Source organism: Crassostrea angulata, chromosome 8 (genome assembly GCF_025612915.1).
Source record: "Crassostrea angulata isolate pt1a10 chromosome 8, ASM2561291v2, whole genome shotgun sequence".
Taxonomy (NCBI): Eukaryota; Metazoa; Mollusca; class Bivalvia; order Ostreida; family Ostreidae; genus Magallana; species Magallana angulata.
The window spans coordinates 55093366-55113116 of NC_069118.1; the positions used below are offsets into that span (position 1 = coordinate 55093366).

Here is a 19751-nt window from a genome sequence, read left to right on the forward strand (position 1 = left end):
GACATGTAAATTAGGTTCATTTCACTTTCCTTGTGATCTAGCTATACATATATAAGTAATCAAAAATGATTTAAAATTGTTCAATACCCCTTCATTATACATTGAATACCTTATTTTTTTCCAAGCCCACAACCTTCCATTAACTATTAATACATTCTTAGACTAATTCTATGCAGACGTAAGGATAGTTCGTATTGAGTGTTATCTCCGAAAACAAAAGTGACATGGTTTTGTTAGATATGTACATTGAAGTAACAAAGATGAGCTGGCGTGAATAATCAACTTTAATGAGATCATTCTTATCTATATTTTGGACGAAAACGTGGGCATTGCGAATAGATAACATTGTTGGGACCAAACGTTAAGGGCACTCAGTATGAAAAGCCTGTTTCTTCTTTTATCCATTGTCTCAGCCTCAATATCCGAACCTGCTGACCTTGAATCGAGGCTGCAGGTTCTTGAGGTCACCTTGAAGAAACAGGAAATTGAAAACCGTGAATTAAAAGAAGAGGTGCGCTCATTGAAGACTGACAACCGGCAAATATTGATACAGCTGGCTCTGATGAGCGGAGCTACACGTGGGAACAGGCACGTGCTCACGCAGCGATTGCTTCATCAAGGTAAAGGAAAATAAATAACATCTGCCAAATGATTCGATAACAATGGCGTAATCTTGAAAATGATATTTTGGCGTATTTTTGTGCTATCGTTAATCTTTTCTCATTGTGCCGCACAGACTTTATAATGATAAATATTTACATTTTTATGTCTTATGTCAATACACTAGGAATCAAAGGATTAATGTTGGGTTTGTTTTAAAAGTTTATTTTCTTGCAAACATCGCATGTCTTAAAGTGCAGTCATCCTTTGCAACGTATAGTTCAATGCGTTTCGTCAATAACGTACCGTTGGAGAGCAAGCGGGTTTTGCTGTATTATATGAAATGAAAATAATGAAAAAAATGTCAATGGTTTAATATCTAATCAACATTATATAAAAACACCTATTCTTTGAACATTATGATGACAGGTTATTATTATGATCGGGGTGTAATCATATTTATCAAAAAACCTTAGAGCTTTATTGGATTTGATAATGCTCCAATCAAGTTCTCAAAAAATGATTCTTTATTTCTTAAATAAATTCATTAAACAAAATAGAGACCTGAATAAACAAGTTTATCATGTTAACAGGTATTCACTTTCTGAATTTATTTGAGAACATTTTCATATATTAATGATATAATACATTTTGCTGAAACTGTCAAATGTCTTAATCTCAGAACTTAAAAAGAAACATAATTTACAATGGCAAAGCAAAGGGAACTAATTAATAAGTTTGGAGTGAGCAAGATACAATATTTCTCGCTTATATAACTCCTGTCACTCCGGGACTGCCCGTTCTTAGGGCGATCTTGCTGCGTTCCTAAAAATGCAGAACGCCAAGGTGCACACAGTAGAGTTTCCTACATTGGTGCAGCACCATAGCATCTTCATTGGTTGCGGTAGAGTCAAAATGTACGCTATTCTACGACGCGTACTTTGAGCAAGCACAAAGTACGCTCCGCGGCTCGACGTTCTGATAAACACATAGTAGAAACGAAGTGGGATCGCCTTGGCAGCACAGTAAGGTCCCCATGGTGGCCAGCAACGCCACCGTTAGCGCACTTAAGTAATGCAGGTAATTGCAGTATAGGTGCAGTGCATGATTTGTTGACTGCGCTTGAACGGAGCCCTCTCGAAGTCCTTTGAAATATCACGACTTCAAAAAAGATATATTTACATTCCACATATTTTTTGCTTATAAAGTGTTTTGAAAGCTACGGCAATTATATATAACACGTACTGTAATACACAGAGGGTACTCAATGGTTAAAATGACGACTTTTATTATGACGTCACAAACGTTGAACGCTTTAAACTGCAACGTCACAAGCGAAAATTAAAGTTCACGCTTGAGGCAGTTACAGTGGCTCTTCCATTAATATGAACTTACTCTCAGAATAAAATAAGAATTTTAAGGTATAAACCCCCAAGAAGTTAAAAAAAAATGTAAATATTAGCATTAAATTGTAGCGTGCAACCCTATTGAATATAAAATATGAAAGCGGATAGGTACCCTCAGTTATCTTTCTGAGGACTAGTAGTTAAATATTCAATATATACATATACTGATTATAAAAACAAATCGACTGCCTGTCGTAGAATCAAGTATTTACAGGTATATATGCGCTGGCTCTAATATACAGGTTAGGCTCTTATGGGTCCGGCTCTTATAGCACGGCTCTTATGGGTCCGGCTCTTTCAGCGCGGCTCCGGCTCTTATAGCACGGCTCTTATGGGTCCGGCTCTTTCAGCGCGGCTCCGGCTCTTCGTGGCTCCTGCTCTTCGTAGCTCCGGCTCTTACAGCACGGTAATTATTGTTTATAAATTAAATAGAAAAAAAATATATACACAAAGTCAGGAAAGACTTGTTCAGTCACGTCTAGACTTCGTATATAATACAAAAAACCAAACAAAACACAATTGTAATTCTAAAGACAGTTACCTTATTATATTCCAACCTTCCTGTAGCGCAGCTTTAGCATCGACTGACTTAACGCGCGAAACACTTCCTTATATAACCTTTTCAAACAACGCCACCTGGCGGACAAAAACTAACTAGAAAAACTGTTAGAGGCAGAACGACAATTTCCGGATTGTCACAAAATCATGATTTTTTGAAAGATACAGTCTTATAATTGCAGCCATGTGTAGATACAAATTTTCATAACGCTCTGACCTCAATCTTTATGCACACACCCCTGCAGTTATGAGACTGTATCTTTCAAAAAATCATGATTCAATGCTATAGCATTGTGCACGCAGACAGTGCATGGAGCACGCATTGAACGCGAGGTAAAATTCTTAGCAGGTCATTAGCACTCGGTGTGAGCGCTGTCAAATGCCATGCGAGTAGAACTCCATAGGCACGCAGATAAGCGCCGAGGAAGCGCCATGAAAACGTTTCAGTCGCCGTCTTTTCCTTGTAAAAAATTTATTTCAAAATGTTCAAATTTTTTTAAAATTCCTGCGAATTCACGGCGATTCAAGAAATTTTACAACTTCGTAATAACTCGATGAGAACGCAACTTGGTGTGACAGGCCTTTTCTTATATTTGGCGTGCGCCAGATACAATATTTTTTGTTGATTTTAAATATCTAATGTATAATTATTTTTAATTAAAGAAAATGAAATTGGGTAACAATTACAAACTCCGTAAAGGGAAAAGAAAAAAATCACAAAACGCTGATTGCACAGAAGATGATTTATAGTAGTTAATGACTCAAGTGATGTCAAAATTAATCAAAGTATTGAAGTACTAAGGGGAATTGAATTTATCGATTATCATTTATTTTAAAATCAACTTATCTTGCATGGCAATTAGTTTCTAGTCTGTATTTGAATTACGCACTTTTTTATTATATGAATTTTTAGACTTTTCCGACAAGAATTTCAAGAAACCCCATATGAATCATGTTGTGTAATACCTAAAGATAGATTTCAAACTATGTATTAGTAATCAAACAATTTTTAAAATCGTATGGATCCAAGCACTAGTGATATCGAACTCTGGTCTCGTTCAACCAGACGCTCGGCTGTCTCCGTTAATATCCAACATGCAAGAAAGCCCCTCTGCTTGTCGGAGATTTACGGAGACAGCCGAGCGTCTTGTTGAAGGAGACTTTATTACGCTCTGGCGTAGGAACACATGAGACTACAAAAATATCTAAATTGTTCGTATTATATAAAATCTGACTATTTTAAAAGTGTTTATAGATATGTTCCTTGAAAAACAATGCTTCAGCATACGTTACATCGAGTTTTTCTATTATTTTCAAGAACTAAGTCTTGTCGGCGGCGATGATTTGTGCTTAGGTCCAAACACTGTTTCACTTTCGGTTTGTCATAGTAACTGCATAGGAGAGTTGATTAAAATCAACTCCCAAAAATCAGTACTTTTTTTTCTTAACAAATTGCTTTTGAAAGAAATCAAATGAGAAATGCTGCACTAACACGGCTACAATTTTCTACTACTTCACAGATTCGCCTATTGATGGGATCGGTTTCTATGCCTACATGTCTAAGGATGAGCCTGACCCCCGGGGTCATCACACCCTGATCTATGACGTAACGCAGACAAACCTTGGGAATGGCTACAATAGAAATACAGGTGTTTTTACTGCTCCTCGGGACGGGCTTTACTCTTTCACGTGGTCTACACGAGTACAATGCTCACTCGCTCACACGACGGACCTCATCATCAATGAGAGGATCATGGGAAGCACGTATGCATATTGTGGCTATAACACCGTGACTGGTCACGTGGTAGCAATAGTCAATCAAGGTGACGTCATATTCGTCCGAACACATTCCACGTCTCCAGGACAAGGCGCTATTAAAAGTAACGAATTCGGTCGATCGGCTTTCTCCGGATTTCTAATACAATAATTGCTACACTTTATAATTGCATTACTTTATAATTGTAAAATAAAGTATTTCCACAAAAAAAGAATAATAATTGTTCAATTTGTTTATATGTTTGAGTATTTACCTTTTTGTTTCCTGTTTTTGTTTACTGTTCTTGAAAAACCGTTTTCTTTTTGTTTATACATGTATGTAACCATTTGACGTTGACAAAATGATTGAAATAATTCTCTCAAAATAGATCCCAAATATTATGCTCACTTGATAAAATATTCTTTTAAAATTCCACAACGTTTTTTATTTTAAAATATAATACAGTATGTTCTTTTATCTGAAACATGTCTGTATAGAAAGAAATTTATGAGGTATGGTAATAGGATTGACCTTTGAAGGCTTCTTAACATCTCTTTTATATTTGTTTGAAAGAGGGGCATTATACGATCAATACGTACAATAATGTAAAATTCATAATTAAAATAAACCCATTGTTTCTATGTGGTCCCACTACCATTGTTATTATGGCATTGGGTCAATATAGCAGAATGGTATTTCAGAGCTAATTTGAGATTCATCTTCAGCATTAAGTTGGGGTTTTAAGAGTAAAATATTTTATTTTAAAAGTTGGCATTTTTCAAAATAAAGAAGATAATTTGCATAGAAATGCATAATTTCACAGTGGTTTATGGCAACAAAATACACATTTCAAACATAATTATTTCTATTGTACTTGAAATTAAAATTACACTCAATTTTTTTCACACACGTTAAGAACTAAGCAATGTAGAATTTTAAGATCAAAAATTGAGAACAGTTGATATGGAAACAGTTCATTTTCTTTGAATGAGCCTTATTGATATATTGAATAGGGTCTATAAATTGTTCATGTTTAAGTACTTAGGTAAACCAGGTATGTCCTGAACTTTCATGCAGTTAAAAAACCCTGTCGTTTCTTTGGAGTTTCAAAAGGTACATGTAAGAAGTGTTTTACTTAGATGCAGAACTTAAGATCCACTCGAGATTGACGGACCGTGGAGCTACAGTTGCATCCGTACAAAAAACTGTATATTTATTGAGCAAAAAAAGTTGTGCGTGGTTTTAGACTTCCTAACCTCATTTAGGAATAAATTCTGTGAAAATTTTAGTGCCAACAATTTTTCAGATATTTACTTGAGATGTAATTCCTTTTTCCTGCCTCTGACTATCATTTAAACACCCTCACCAGTCCCATAATGTGAAACAATTTTATTTGTTTACAGGTAGAAATGGCGGCTCTTGATTCCGACATAGATTTATTATACTCCACTTTCAGAGGTCAGTTCGGGTGTTTGAGGCAAGTAAACTGGTGAACCAGTAATATAATGTCTCAGAAATGTTTTGGTATTGAAAACTTCACAGAATATATTCCTTAATAAGTTTAATAAAATAAACATTTTAATTATAATGCAAGTATATTTAACGCAAGAAATATACACCGTACAGTTTTTGGAATAGAGGTAACAGTTACTGTTGCTCAGCTTTGTTTTGGTATGCTACTTAATTTTCCATAGCAACAACCCTTTTTTGTTGTATGTATAACAATCATGATTCTTTTATATTATAAAAATGTGGGCAAATTTTCACAAATATAAGAAAAAAAAATGATAAAAAAAAAATCTTAAACCTTCTGCTTTGGTTACCATGGCAACGAGTACCCACAACAACCAATTTTAGGATGTTTAGCTTTTTCAAATTTGGAGTTTTCATGTATTGAATATAAAGTAAGACTCGGGGTAATTTCCCCTGTGCGAAGGCTTATTAGGAATTACTAGCTACATAGTTGTTTATCGACTTATTGTATTCTGATATATAATGCTTACTTTTAGATACAGGAATGTCGAGGAGACAACTCAAAAAGCGTAACTTTGGTTTATGATATCTTGTCAGAGTGGGTTAAAAGCATCAGATGTATATTAAAATTTCGTGTTAAACGACGGAGAGGTCAAATGGAAACCAAATATCCTTTTGTTTGAACTAGATAGATTGCACGATCAATATGTACTGGTCCCTGTTGATAAGGCAATTATAAACATTGTCTTTGTTTGTAAGTCACATTATATTAATTGCATTTTCAAAGAACTAGCTTTTGATTTTACACATGGTAATCCTACTTACACCCATAGCAGTCTTTCCAAGCAGGAAATACTTCAAAATCATAAATCGGTTATGAATAGCTTTAATATCCCCAATAAACAAAATGAATTTGATTTACCTTATTTGTACTGGATTCCAAAGCTTCACAAAAGTCCTTACAAACAGAGATATATAGCAGGTTCCAGTAAAGGTTCTACCAAACCTCTCTTTTTACTCCTTATTAAAATTCTTACAGTAGTGAAGGAGAATCTTCAAGAGTACTGTACAACAAAATACTCCAGAAGTGGTGTGAATCAGATGTTGATACTAAAAAACGAATAAATAGAAACGTTGAGGTCACATAATCTAACCAAAACCAATAGCATCAAAACTTACGATTTTTCAATGCTTTATACAACAATTTACAACGACAAATTAAATCTAGGCTTTTTGATATCATCGACAGTTGTTTCTATAATAAAAATGGAAGTCGTAAAAATGCTTACCTTGTCATTGGAAATCTAACAAAATATTTTGTTAAAAACCATTCAGATTGCACACACAAGTACTCTGAAGTTGACATTAATAAGATGCTTGAGTTTCTGATAGACAACATCTATGTAGTTTTTGGAAATTCAAGTCTTCCAAAAATATGTTGGAATTCCCATGGGTACCAATTGTGCCCCATTGTTAGCAGACCTATTTTTGTATTCTTATGAAGCAGAATTTATTCAAATACTTGTACGTGAATAAAATAAATCACTTGCTGTGGCCTTCAACTCAACATTCAGGTATATTGACGACGTATTATCAATTAACAATTGTTATTTCCATAATTACGTCGACTTGATATATTCCAGTGAACTTGAAATAAAAGACACCACTGAATCTGCGTCATCTGTTTCATATTTGGATATTTGACTGGAAATGAACACATTGATGGTTACCTAACAACAAATCTTTATGATAAACGCGATTACTTCAATTTTTCTATAGTCAACTTTCCTTACTAATGTAGCAATATACATTCATTACCTGCATATGCAGTTGATTCGATGCGCAAGGGCATGCTCTTCGTATGAACAGTTTCTAAGACGAAACAACTACTGACAAACAAGTTGATGAAACAGGAATATCAACAGTCTCGTTTGAAGTCATCTTTTTGTAAGTGTTATGGTCGATAAAACGACCTTTTCAGCAAATACATTCTTCCACTGGGTCACATGCTGACTGACATTTTTCACACTAATTGTTAGACCATAATTAATCACCTAATTTTCTACGGACTTTTCCGTTTTTCCCCGATTGCGACATAGAGCACACGGCAGATGTTACCGGTCATCAGAGGATGCTCACTCCTTTATGGCACCTGATCCTACCTCTATCTTTTTAGAGGTCCGTGTTGCTCTGCTTTGAATTTGTATTTCGTTTTATGGATTTTTGAGATGGTTGACAGTTTGTTATTGTTTTTTTTCATCAATTGTAATTCTTTCTGTCACATGTATGAAACTACAATGTTTGACTATATTTATCAAATTCCTGAATGTATTGAAATCACGTCTAGTTTGATTTGTCTTTTGAACAATCTGTTTCTTGGTTTGCATGTACAAGTATAGCCTGAACTAACCACATGATAGTTTTCATTCTGGCACGCAAAATGATAATCAGTCAAAATGAATGAAAATTTTAAACTTTATTTAAATGCTCACATTGCTCCCAATTTTTTTTATGAAACTGTGTTAAATTACGATAACTTGGTAAGTATTATCTAAGTTTTGTTTTACATATGGTTGAAATTTAAGTTTTGGATATTATTACAATCTTGTATCTTTTTTCTACCGAATTTTACCTATTTATCAAATCAGAAAGTTGTCAAATTGTTGCAATTATTAGACAAAGTAAAGCTTTCATCTCGGAATGTATTTGCTTTAAAAAAATTTGTTTTTAATCCAAGAAACTCTCAATAAAAAACATAATATATTTGAAATGGAATTGTCTACTTAACAAATATTCGACGTTGCGATATAATTTTATTGTCTTAAAACCAGAAGGTGATGCAGATATTAGAAATTTACTAGTTTGTGTTTTAACAAAGTGTAGCAAGTTCAAAAAGAAACTTATCACGATACAAAGTGTATTAATTAATACCCATAAATCATGTCATCCACTTTGTCAATGTGTTCCCAGATGCAATATCACGACAGTTATGTAAAGAACAACCTGTTGCCCAATTTGCGTGTTCTGTATTAACACGACCTTATCACATATATTGTCAGTAGCACGCAAACCAGTGATTATTTTAAAAAATCAATAACAATTTTAAACTTTATTTATATTTCACGTTGCTCCGCCGAAGTTTTTTTTAAGAATCAAGGCAAAATGAATGCAATTTTGGTAAGATTCTATAACGATAACTTCATTTGTCGAGATTATCATACGTTTTATTGTCAAAATTAATATCCTGAAATATAATTTTGTAAAATACTAGTTCTCTATAAATATGCCGTTTTGTTGGGGTTTTTTTAAAATACTACATTTAAACGATCTCAGGGTAAGCTATATTGTAAAAAATAAAATGAAAGGGGAGGTTGCCAGAGTTCATTACATACAAGCAGTGTTTTAGGTTTTTTTTTGTTTTTGTTTTAGGTTCTAAAAGAAACTTATCACGATACAAAGTGCATGTAAATGACCATTAATATTTTTTAAAGATTATATATGTACTTTGCTTTATTTCTTAACATGCAATAACCCCTGCCTCTGGGGTTTTCCAGAGGTCCGTAATTGCTCTGCTCTGGACTGTTGATTGAATACCGGATTGTCCACGAATATTTCTCCGTTTTTCCAGATCATGATATTTTCCCCCAAACTACGACATTTTTCCCGATAATTTCATTGTTACCGATATGACATTGGGCGCACGGCGGGTGTGTCCTGTCAGCAGAGGATGCTTACTACTCCTAGGCCCCTGATCCTACCTCTATCTTTTTGGACATCCGTGTTGCTCTGCTTTGAATTTGTATTTTGTCTTATGGGTGTTTGAGATGATTGACGGTCTATTATTAGTTTTTTTTTTATAATACATTTAATATGTTTAATTTAGTTTATAACGAATGTATACATTAAAACCACATCATAAATGTAATTTTATAAATTGACATGACGACGGGTAATTTAACAAAATGTTTTTTTTTTAATGTTTCTAAATTCCGTACACATTTATTTTATAAAGTGATGATAATTTCTATCGATATTATATTTATCCGTTGATTTTAAAAGAAATATGTTAGTAGCATATAACTTTGGAAAATACAAGTATTCAATAAATATCAGATTCAGTTGCTCATTGGTAGTACATATATAGATAATTTCATTTACGCTTAGTAAGAAGAATTTTTTTTTAAATATTAAAAATGAATAATTTGAAATCCTAACGCTACCCTCATAACCTATTGTTATTGTGATTTAGTCATAACGTCTTCAAAGACAATGGCAAAATGAGCAATTCTAATTTTGTGTTAATGAACAACAATAATACTTGTAGATATTTTGGGATTTTTCTTCAGAATATGAATTTAATGAACTTTGGACACATCACTACGTCTCTGTTTGTTCTGGCGATTGTGGACGTCAACGCTAAAAGTATTCTCATTAACAATAGTACCGTTAAAATCATCGTCAGCGAAAACAACTCGTCAAATGGAATACAGACTAGTGTTTTAATGGACCGACTTTACAAAGACATGAAGATTCCATTTCAAATTGAGAAGAAGATTCAAGCTATTACAGATAAGGTTTCTAAATTGGAGAATAAAGTGGAATCCAAATCTTCATTCAGCACAAAAACTAAAAGCAAAGGTATGTGAGGATAACAAAAGATGAATATACGTACCTCTTAAAACATTTTATTAACTATCCTCAATGATTAATAAATACTTCTCCAAATATGAAGTACCAGTTTTTCTTATACATTGTATACATTTGTTAAAGCTGGCAGGCCGCTAATTGATATACATAATAATCATTCAATAAATTATTCTTATGGAGATCAGGATTTTGCATGATTTTATTTTTTTTTTCATATAAGGAGAGGGTTTCTATGCCTACGTATCAAATAACCTAGCAAATCCTGGTGGCGGCCATACCATTGTGTATGACGTGGTAATGACGAATTTCAAAAACGGATTCAATAAACATACGGGTATTTTCACTGTTTCTGTAGAAGGTCTATACTCATTGACATGGGTTACGCGTGTATATTGCAGTAAATCGTACACAACTGAGTTACATGTCAATAAGAGTATTGCCGGTTCTACGTTTGCTTATTGCGGGGCAGATACGGTCACCGGAAATGCCGTTGTTCAGCTGCACAAAGGTGATGTTGTATTCGTGCGCACTCTCGCTGGAAGAGGGGAGATCAGAAGTAATAAGTACGGGCGAACTTCTTTTTCAGGATTTCTTGTCAATTGATATTATTTGAATGTTTAATAAATGCATGCAGAATAATAAAGCCTTTATCTCATTATTTTGAAATTTGTTAAAAGGCACGCATGAAAATCGAGAGAAGTAAACATATGTATTTAAAGTTTGTAATAATGGAATCAAAGCTTTCATGATATGGCTTATTAAGTAGACTTCGGGTTTCTTAGCGTATTGTACATGTAATAGCCTTTTTACTGCAATTAGGGACTGATATAAGGAAGAGTACATGTACACCATAAACATTGTTTTACTTTCTGAAAAGGTTAATGATATTAGATCAAACGATAATCAAATAATGCACCAGTTTATTTCATTGATGTGCTGATTTTTTAAAGCAAAGCGTGCGGGAAAGAAAGCAATCACCAACCATGAAACATCATTTAAACATAATTTAATGTCAATTCTATCGAGAAATTTAGAATTTAATGTATGGCTGTGTGGTTTTAGGTATCATATTGCATTAAAATAAAATCTTAAATATCATAACTACATTAAAATGTCTTAACAAACGTGAGACAAATAGTCTGGATATCCTGCTTCTATTCCATTCATAATTTTATTTTTTTTCACATTCCAGTTACTTCACCGGATAGAAGGATATACCAATGTATTGTAAAGTAACATAAACCTGTTTATTGACTGTTTATTGAGGAAGGTAGTAGGTATATTGTCCCCCCTGACAGCAGCAATTTCCCAAATTGTTAAGCTTACCCAACTTGCATTCAACAAGAACAATTGATCGTTTTAATTGCAAAAGGCCAAACCAAGGTAACATTTCTTTTTAGTTATTTTTGTTACTTAAGTTAAAAACGAGAGAGGAAGTACATAAGCAAATAGTTAATGAAAATGTGACTTCAATTGACATGTGCATGTAGGATGAAATCCATATTCATACAAGACAATGATCAGTATATGCTCAGTGGTAAAAAAAAATGAATATCCATGAATCCTGTCATACACTTTGTCAATGTGTTCCTTGATTGATGCAATACCACGACAGTTATGTCAAGAACAACCTGTTGCCCAATTTGCGTGTACTGTATTAACACGACCTTATCAAATATGTTGTCAGTGGCACGCGAACTAGTGGTTATTTTAAAAGATCTATAACAATTTTAAACTTTATTTATATTTCACGTTGCTCCACCGAAGTTTGTTTTTTTTTAAGAATCGGGGCAAAATGAATGCAATTTTGGTAAGTTTAGAATCTTTCTTATCCAGAAGAACTCTCAATTAACATGTAATAGAGGTTAGATAAAATCGTCTATTTGATTAGATAAATCTGACTTTGCCATGTTGTGAGTAAATTAAATACATCAAAGCTTCACAATGATAAGAATGTAATTTCATGGACAGTCCAACGAGAGATACTAAACTTTTCACATTTTATACAACTTTCATTTTTATATCGATAACTTTATTTATCGAGATTATCATACGTTTATTGTCAAAATTAATATCCTGAAATATAATTTTGTAAAATACGAGTTTTCTATAAGTATGCCATTTTGCTGTTTTTGTTTTGTTTTTGGGTTGTTTTTTTTTTGGTTGTTTTTAAATACTACATTTAAACGCTCTCAGGGTAAGCTATATCGTAAAAAATAAAATGAAAGGGGAGTTTGCCATATTTCATTACATACAAGCAGTGTTTTAGTTTTTTTGTTTTTGTTTTTGTTTTGGTTTTTTTGGTTGTTTTTATACTACATTTAAACGCTCTCAGGGTAAGCTATATCGTAAAAAATAAAATGAAAGGGGAGTTTGCCATATTTCATTACATACAAGCAGTGTTTTAGTTTTTTTGTTTTTGTTTTTTTTTATGCACACTCAAATTAAAACTCTAGCGAAGCTGGACATAATCGTAACACAGCGAGACACTTCGTCTCTTGCTATTTTAAGTTACCAGTATTCACTTACTGTCTTTACCAAATTGGGATACACTTCTGTGGTAACTAATTTAAATAAAACATTGCTTTTTCAGAATATCAATTCATTAATGGTTGGACGCATCAGTGCGTTTGTGTTTGTTTTGGCGATTGTTGAAATCACCGCTAAAAGTATTGTCATTAATAACAGTACCGTTAATAACATTATCAGCGGGGACAAGCCGTTAAATGGGACACAGAGAAGTACTTTGATGGACCAACTCTATAAAGAGACCATGCTCCGATTCCAGATAGAGAAAAAAATGCAAATTCTCACGGATAAGGTATCAAAACTCGAAGAAAAGGCAAAATATAACATTAACGGTAAAGGTAAGTACGTGAAGAAATAGATTACTTAAGAAAACAAAATATATCTTATAAAGCATTCTAACGATCTTAAACTTTGCTGAATACTGACTTGGGTTTAAAAGGTTGCAAAATACATATAAATTGAGTTCATATCTTTTTCTTTTTTTCTGTTAGAAAAAGGCTTCTATGCCTACGTATCACGTGACTTGAACAATCCTGGAGGTGGTCATACAATTGTGTTTGACGTTGAGATGACGAATTTCAAAAACGGATACAACAAACATACCGGTGTTTTTACGGTTCCTGTCGATGGTCTCTATTCATTAACATGGGTGACAAGAGTTGAATGCAGTAAATCGTACACAAGTCAACTTCATGTCAACAAAAGAATCGTGGGCTCTACATTCGCTTATTGTGGATACAATACGGTCACCGGAAATGCTATTGTTAATCTGCGTAAAGGTGATGCTGTTTTTGTGCGTACCCTTGCCGGAAGTGGACAGATCAGAAGTAATGAGTTTGGTCGTACTTCGTTTTCAGGATTTCTTGTCAATTGATATAATTTAACTGTTTAATAAATTCACCAGAAATGTATTGTCTTCGTCTCCTTTTATTTTAGTTTTTTTCTTTTTTTAAAATAATAATGTTTTAATTTAGCTAATGCGTTGGAAATATTTTGTGTTCCTATGAATTTTCTTCTTTTTAAGTTAAGTATATAATAAATTTTGTGTTAAAATCTTTAGAAAAAGCAAAATGGTGAAAATGCTGTAATGAAAAGGGAGCTTGCCATCTCTTTTAAAATCTTCGTATGTCAGACACATTTGTCTTCGCATAACATATGCCTTCCACCAGCTGCTAGGGTTCAAATTCAGAGGCAAGGCATTCTACACTTCAACCTTAAGGTCAATTTTTAAAGCTACTTACTCTGCAGTTACAAAATCTGAAAATATTAATTAAAAGCGATATGTTTGATTGAATCTGAATTATACAGTACTCATTTTTTCATTCTTTTGAGTAAATATGCAATAACATAATCAAAAGACTCCATGAAAGTCCAGCGTACCTTTCTTTTCACAATCGTAAATGATAAGATGTACAAACCTTTTGCAGATACAGTGTGTGCTTAGGCATCCTGGTTTGGATCCTGTTTGTTATTTTAATGTACCTAAAAATATGAAGTAAACAAAATTAAGGCTAGTGGTGTAAAAATATAGGAATTAAATATACGGAACAACATAAACGCTATATGGATACATTCTACGTCTTGGAAATACTTTAACAACAAGTAAGTAAAAATCATCTGAAACACGTTAGCCTATGGATCAAATGATACCCGAATTCGCATTCACTTACTAAGAGTCATTTTTGAGCAGTCAATTTTTTTTCTATCAGAGCAATGATATTTTAAGATGCTCATATTGACGCATGTTTATGTTGATTGCTTTATGAGCATGGCCAGTAACATCCTTCGATACATAAAACCAATTGTTTCATTGAAAGAACCCAACAAAATGATCGCCAACGTTTACCATGCTTAAAAAGACAGGTTACATATATGAACAAAGATTATAACCAAAGGGTGATACAGTAGGCATTTTGGTGTAAAATTACCAATATATATTCAAATAACCGCGTAATCTTAAATACGTTTTACCAACAAGCCTTTACAGACCATATAACAAAATCTGATAGGCACCAACAATCAACATTAAAAATTATTTTATTGGCCAACTAGTTTTAACAAATTTGGATAAAAAATTGCATTCATTGGACAGTCAAAATACTGTATATTATGTCAAATGTAGAAATATATTTATTTTTTAAACATGGAAAAATTATTATTTAAAGTAGGTTCACAAACTCCATTCATCAAGGGAAGTTATTATTAATATGAAATGTAATCTTCATCAATTTTACGTCTATGTCTTACCTGGTTAGCTCTAGTGCTGCTTCTGGTGCTTTTATTTCATGCTACATATAATTTGGTGCTTCCATGTAATACCACAAGTGGGCTTCTTTTTAATGCTACATATAATTTGGTGCTTCTATGAAATACTACAAGTGGTGCTTCTATGTAATACTACAAGTGGTGCTTCTATGTAATACTACAATTGGTGCTTCTATGTAATACTACATGTGGTACTTCTATGTAATACTACAAGTGGTGCTTCTATGTAATACCACAAGTGGTGCTTCTATGTAATACTACAAGTGGTCTCTCTCTCTCTCTCTCTCTCTCTCTCTCTCTCTCTCTCTGAATCAGCTGAAAGAATTTCATAGGAAACGAATGCAGTTATGTTTCTCGATATCTGACGTTTAAAATTATGTTTTATTTGAGCTACGTGTAGAAAAAAAGATTTATACGTTGTAATAGTGGACAGTTTTAAACAACTGCAACATATTGCAATGTTTGCATTTAATTTTACCCAAAGTAAACGACAATTAATAAATATGCCTCGATTGTAAACAATAGATTGATTTATTTACCATAAAATGTAAATTTCCAGTTGATAAACAATAAATATAAAAGTTTGAATTTCGTTGCTTTATTGCACAATTGCTTTTGCAAGATATGAACACAATGGCTTTTGGATGTATTTTGGCGTATATGACTGTTTTCACAGTTGTTGAGATTAACGCCAAAAGTATTCTTATCAAGAATAGTACAGTTAAAAATATCATCAGCGAGAAAACCCCGTCAAATAGTACATTGATGAGTACTCTGATGGACCAGCTCTATAAAGAGACCATGCTCCGATTCCAGATCGAGAAAAAAGTGCAAGCTCTCACGCAGAAGGTTTCAAAACTGGAAAAAAAGAGAAGAAGGCTCCGTTTACAATAAACCTAAAGGTAAGGAGAAAAAAGAGAAAATAAAGAGAAAAGGAAAACAATATAAAGGCTGTTCTATCTGAATTAAATAGGTATTGCAGAAATTGGACCTCTGGTTAAAGCATTTGATAACATCAAGTGCAATGTAAGAATAAATTCATAAAAAGCTGCAAGCTTGATATCACTAATAAATTACATGTACATGTATATGAATTTGTAACTTTTAGCATTCAAATTTAATAGACTGTGTGCTCTTAACCTAATTGTAATAAAATGCTGTCTGATGACCGATTCATAACTTTAAGTTCAAATTTAGTCAAGATTTTTGTCCAATACAAACGTATAATTGCATGTAGTATTCATCGAACAATTTGATTTGAAAAATATTCAATCATGAATACGCTTTCTCATTAAAAATGGCATGCAAGATATTCGTTTATATCAATAGGAGAGGGATTCTATGCCTACGTATCACGTGACTTGGCCAATCCTGGAGGTGGTCATACTCTCGTCTATGACGCGTTGATGACGAATTTAAGAGACGGATACAACACACATACGGGTATTTTTACGGTTCCTGTCGATGGCCTATACTCATTATCATGGGTGACAAGAGTTTCATGCAGTAAGTCGTACACAAGTCAACTACACGTCAACAAGAGAATTGTAGGCTCTACATTTGCTTATTGTGGATACAATACCGTCACAGGAAATGCTGTTGTCCAGCTGCGCAAAGGTGATGTTGTTTTTGTGCGCACTCTTTCCGGAAGTGGAAAGATTAGAAGTAATGAGTACGGGCGCACTTCGTTTTCAGGGGTTCTCGTCAAGTGATCGACTTTACGTGCAATTTTACTGATTATCAATTAAAGTTACAAAGCATAATGATTCGTTTTGTCTCATTACCATTGTAGTTTTATTTGTATGCATTGTAAACTTTATTTAAAGAGGTTCGTTCATTTGATTTTGGGTAGCCGTTTTGGGTCTCCTCTTGTCCGGAAATTCTGTGTCATATATTAATTCTACTTGTAACTACCAATTTTACAATGCAAAAACTAAATTGAATAAAGTAGTTAAGGGAAAATAACATATTTACAGAGTTTAGTAAGGAGCTATTTTTTGTGGCGGGAGGTTTTTAAAAAGGAAATAAACATTTTCATACATCAGTTGTTTTAGAGTACTGTAATTTTAGCTTCCTTATTTTCAGTGCAGACCAAATATCCAGATAGTTTCTGCATTGGGTTACTTTCATGTTTCAAAAACCATATTTTAACAATATTTCATTAATTCTATCGATATATATTGGCACATTTTACTAATATTTGAAAATAGTCAAGAAAAAATGAACTCCAATTTTTCTCTAAAATTAGCTTATTCATGCTATATCTCAAATTTTACATCATAGACCCATACTTTGATTTTATTTTCTGAATTTGTAAGATATTTTTGACAAGTCTATTAAAATTTTAGAAAAATTTTGAGACTTTGAAATAATGTTTTTGCACGTTGAATCGTTAATGGATAAAAATAGCGTTTTATCAGCGCAAAAAGGTCAAAATTATCAACAAGGAGAAGAAATTCCAATTTTTTTTCTTTATGATTATTTTAATGTTATTAATTTTAAATAATAGAAGTTTGTATTTAATGTCATGGTTCATTCCGATTAAAAATTATTAAGGGAAAAGCGATTTATGTGAAATTTGCACTTTCAGCGCAGAAAGGTCATATTAAATACACTGTAGCACCAAATGAAGCATATAGACCCCAACATTTTGTTTTAAATTTTGTTTTAGCTATGTATGTAGATTTTTAAAAAAAAATACTTCAGAAAAAAACTTAAAGACTTATGTTCGCAGGATCCAACGTCCTAAATAAGAACATTTTTTTTCATTTAATATTAATCCACATGTTTCACTTACATGGTATTGTATTATTTTTAATAGTTATCAACACACATTCGAAACACAAATATCAATACTTATTATTAAAATTTTGCTTCTATAAATTTATTGACATTTTCAAAGTGTTCTTTCTTTCGTGTTTAATGTTTAAGTGTTAATGAAGCTGGTATTTTGGATAATCAAACAAAATAATTACACAGGCTAATGAACTGTGTCAATATGAATGTACAATACTGCTAGACGCTTTAAATATGAAACATTCCAATCGACAGTGTCGGTAAACGACCGAGTCAGGCTGAGTATTATAATGAGTCAACGAGATACATGTAGAAAGAACTGGGACCTGCTTATCAACTTTCTACAAGATGTCCTTTTCTAACTTCTAACCACATCAAACAGGCTTGACATACTTTATTAATCCTATCGACAATAATACTATCTAATTAGTTTGTACATGCTGTTAACGGTGTTAATCCGCTTTTTAATTTTTTTAGAAGTTGACAGTTCAGTTAGACTTTTTTGAATGGGTTAAATAGAAAGGCACGATTTGACAAACATATCTTTTAAAATGTATTTAAATTTTTATACATGTATCTATTTATTTTTAGCTTTAGTAAACAGGATAACATTTTTTCATTCTTGATTTCTTTTTCTTTTTTTCTTTTTTTTCTTTTTTGCTCTTGCACTGGATTAAACAAACTTTCTGAAAAGACTATTTAGAACAAACTGCGGGGGTTTTATTTTTTATCAATTTTACCTTTAAAAATTGTAGACGATATTTAAAACAAACAGTGACGTTACAATAGCGGATACTTAAACAAACGCAAAGCATTATGGCAATAGGGGTAATTTGTTTTGAACATGCATTTGTGACAAACTTGCTCATTAAAATTTTGGAACCACTGTCTACCCTGTCATTTGTTTTTACAAAAGAGAAAACATTCTTTGCAAGAATTGGTTGGAAACTCTAATACACTGCATCGCGTGTGTCTTGACAAGTGTCACTAGAAATTAAAGTTTCGAAAAAAAGAAAAGAAAAAAATACGTGTTGTCCAAATTAGAAAGATAAAATGTGTGCATGATCATACTTAAATGCTGATATACAAAACATATGTAGAAGCAGGCCAAACAATTTCATTCTAAATCCACACCTTTCCTTTCAGTGCTTCTCCAATTTCACCAAGCAATTGCATTCATTGGATATAACATCAAATTAACATCAAATTACCCGTTCTATGTACAACTGAAAGTAAACAAGATAAGATTTGTTGCTTTCACATTTTGGTAACATGTTACGGTGAATATTGATCATGCATTGAGAAATGTTGTAATTGTTAAAATCAAATTACGTTCACTCGCCGTTGAAATGTCAGATTTTTCCTTTTAATTCTAAATGTGCTTGTTCTGCATATCGCAACAGGTCAGTGTTTAAGGGCTTCGTGAGAGATACACTCCCCAAAAGTAAAAATGTTCAAAGGATCGAAACATGCAGGTTCTTTATAAAAGAGAATTTACATTTAATATCCTGATTATACATTTTATATCATGCGCGTTTTTCTTCTTATTTATATATTTATCCTTTTATTGTTTGTTTGGTTTTTTTTGAGAGGGGGGTATGAGGTTTGATTCCCTGGAACTCTTTTCCGTACAATAAATTACAGTGTTCAGTATTTTAGAATTTTTATGTGTGAAACAATCAAATCATCGATTTGTGTTCATTTTGCCATGTTTTGGTGGT

General features: G+C 32.8%; 2 protein-coding genes and 1 pseudogene across 4 annotated transcripts; all 3 read left to right on the top strand.

Annotated features, from left to right (window-relative positions):
* The first annotated feature begins 316 nt into the window (after positions 1 to 316).
* Positions 317 to 4571, top strand: LOC128158142 (complement C1q-like protein 3). Its single transcript, XM_052820893.1, has 2 exons — positions 317 to 620; positions 4085 to 4571. The coding sequence occupies exons 1-2, from the start codon at positions 377 to 379 to the stop codon at positions 4489 to 4491; spliced, it is 651 nt and encodes a 216-aa protein (XP_052676853.1). The 5' UTR covers positions 317 to 376; the 3' UTR covers positions 4492 to 4571.
* Positions 4572 to 8931: 4360 nt separating this feature from the next.
* Positions 8932 to 13870, top strand: LOC128158138 (complement C1q subcomponent subunit A-like). 3 transcript variants are annotated; one of them, XM_052820889.1, is made up of 4 exons: positions 10301 to 10431; positions 11633 to 12250; positions 13034 to 13307; positions 13461 to 13870. In XM_052820889.1, exons 2-4 carry the CDS (start codon positions 12236 to 12238, stop codon positions 13841 to 13843), a joined length of 672 nt encoding a protein of 223 aa, XP_052676849.1. In that variant the 5' UTR covers positions 10301 to 10431; positions 11633 to 12235; the 3' UTR covers positions 13844 to 13870. The 3 variants fall into 3 exon arrangements, with proteins under 3 accessions (XP_052676850.1, XP_052676848.1, XP_052676849.1); XM_052820890.1 differs by lacking the exons at positions 11633 to 12250; positions 13034 to 13307; positions 13461 to 13870 and adding exons at positions 8932 to 8970; positions 10661 to 11626 and having other exon boundaries at positions 10118 to 10431; XM_052820888.1 differs by lacking the exons at positions 11633 to 12250; positions 13034 to 13307; positions 13461 to 13870 and adding exons at positions 8955 to 8970; positions 10661 to 11626 and having other exon boundaries at positions 10140 to 10431.
* Positions 13871 to 15858: 1988 nt separating this feature from the next.
* On the top strand, positions 15859 to 17008 carry LOC128158141 (uncharacterized; annotated as a pseudogene).
* Positions 17009 to 19751: the final 2743 nt, after the last annotated feature.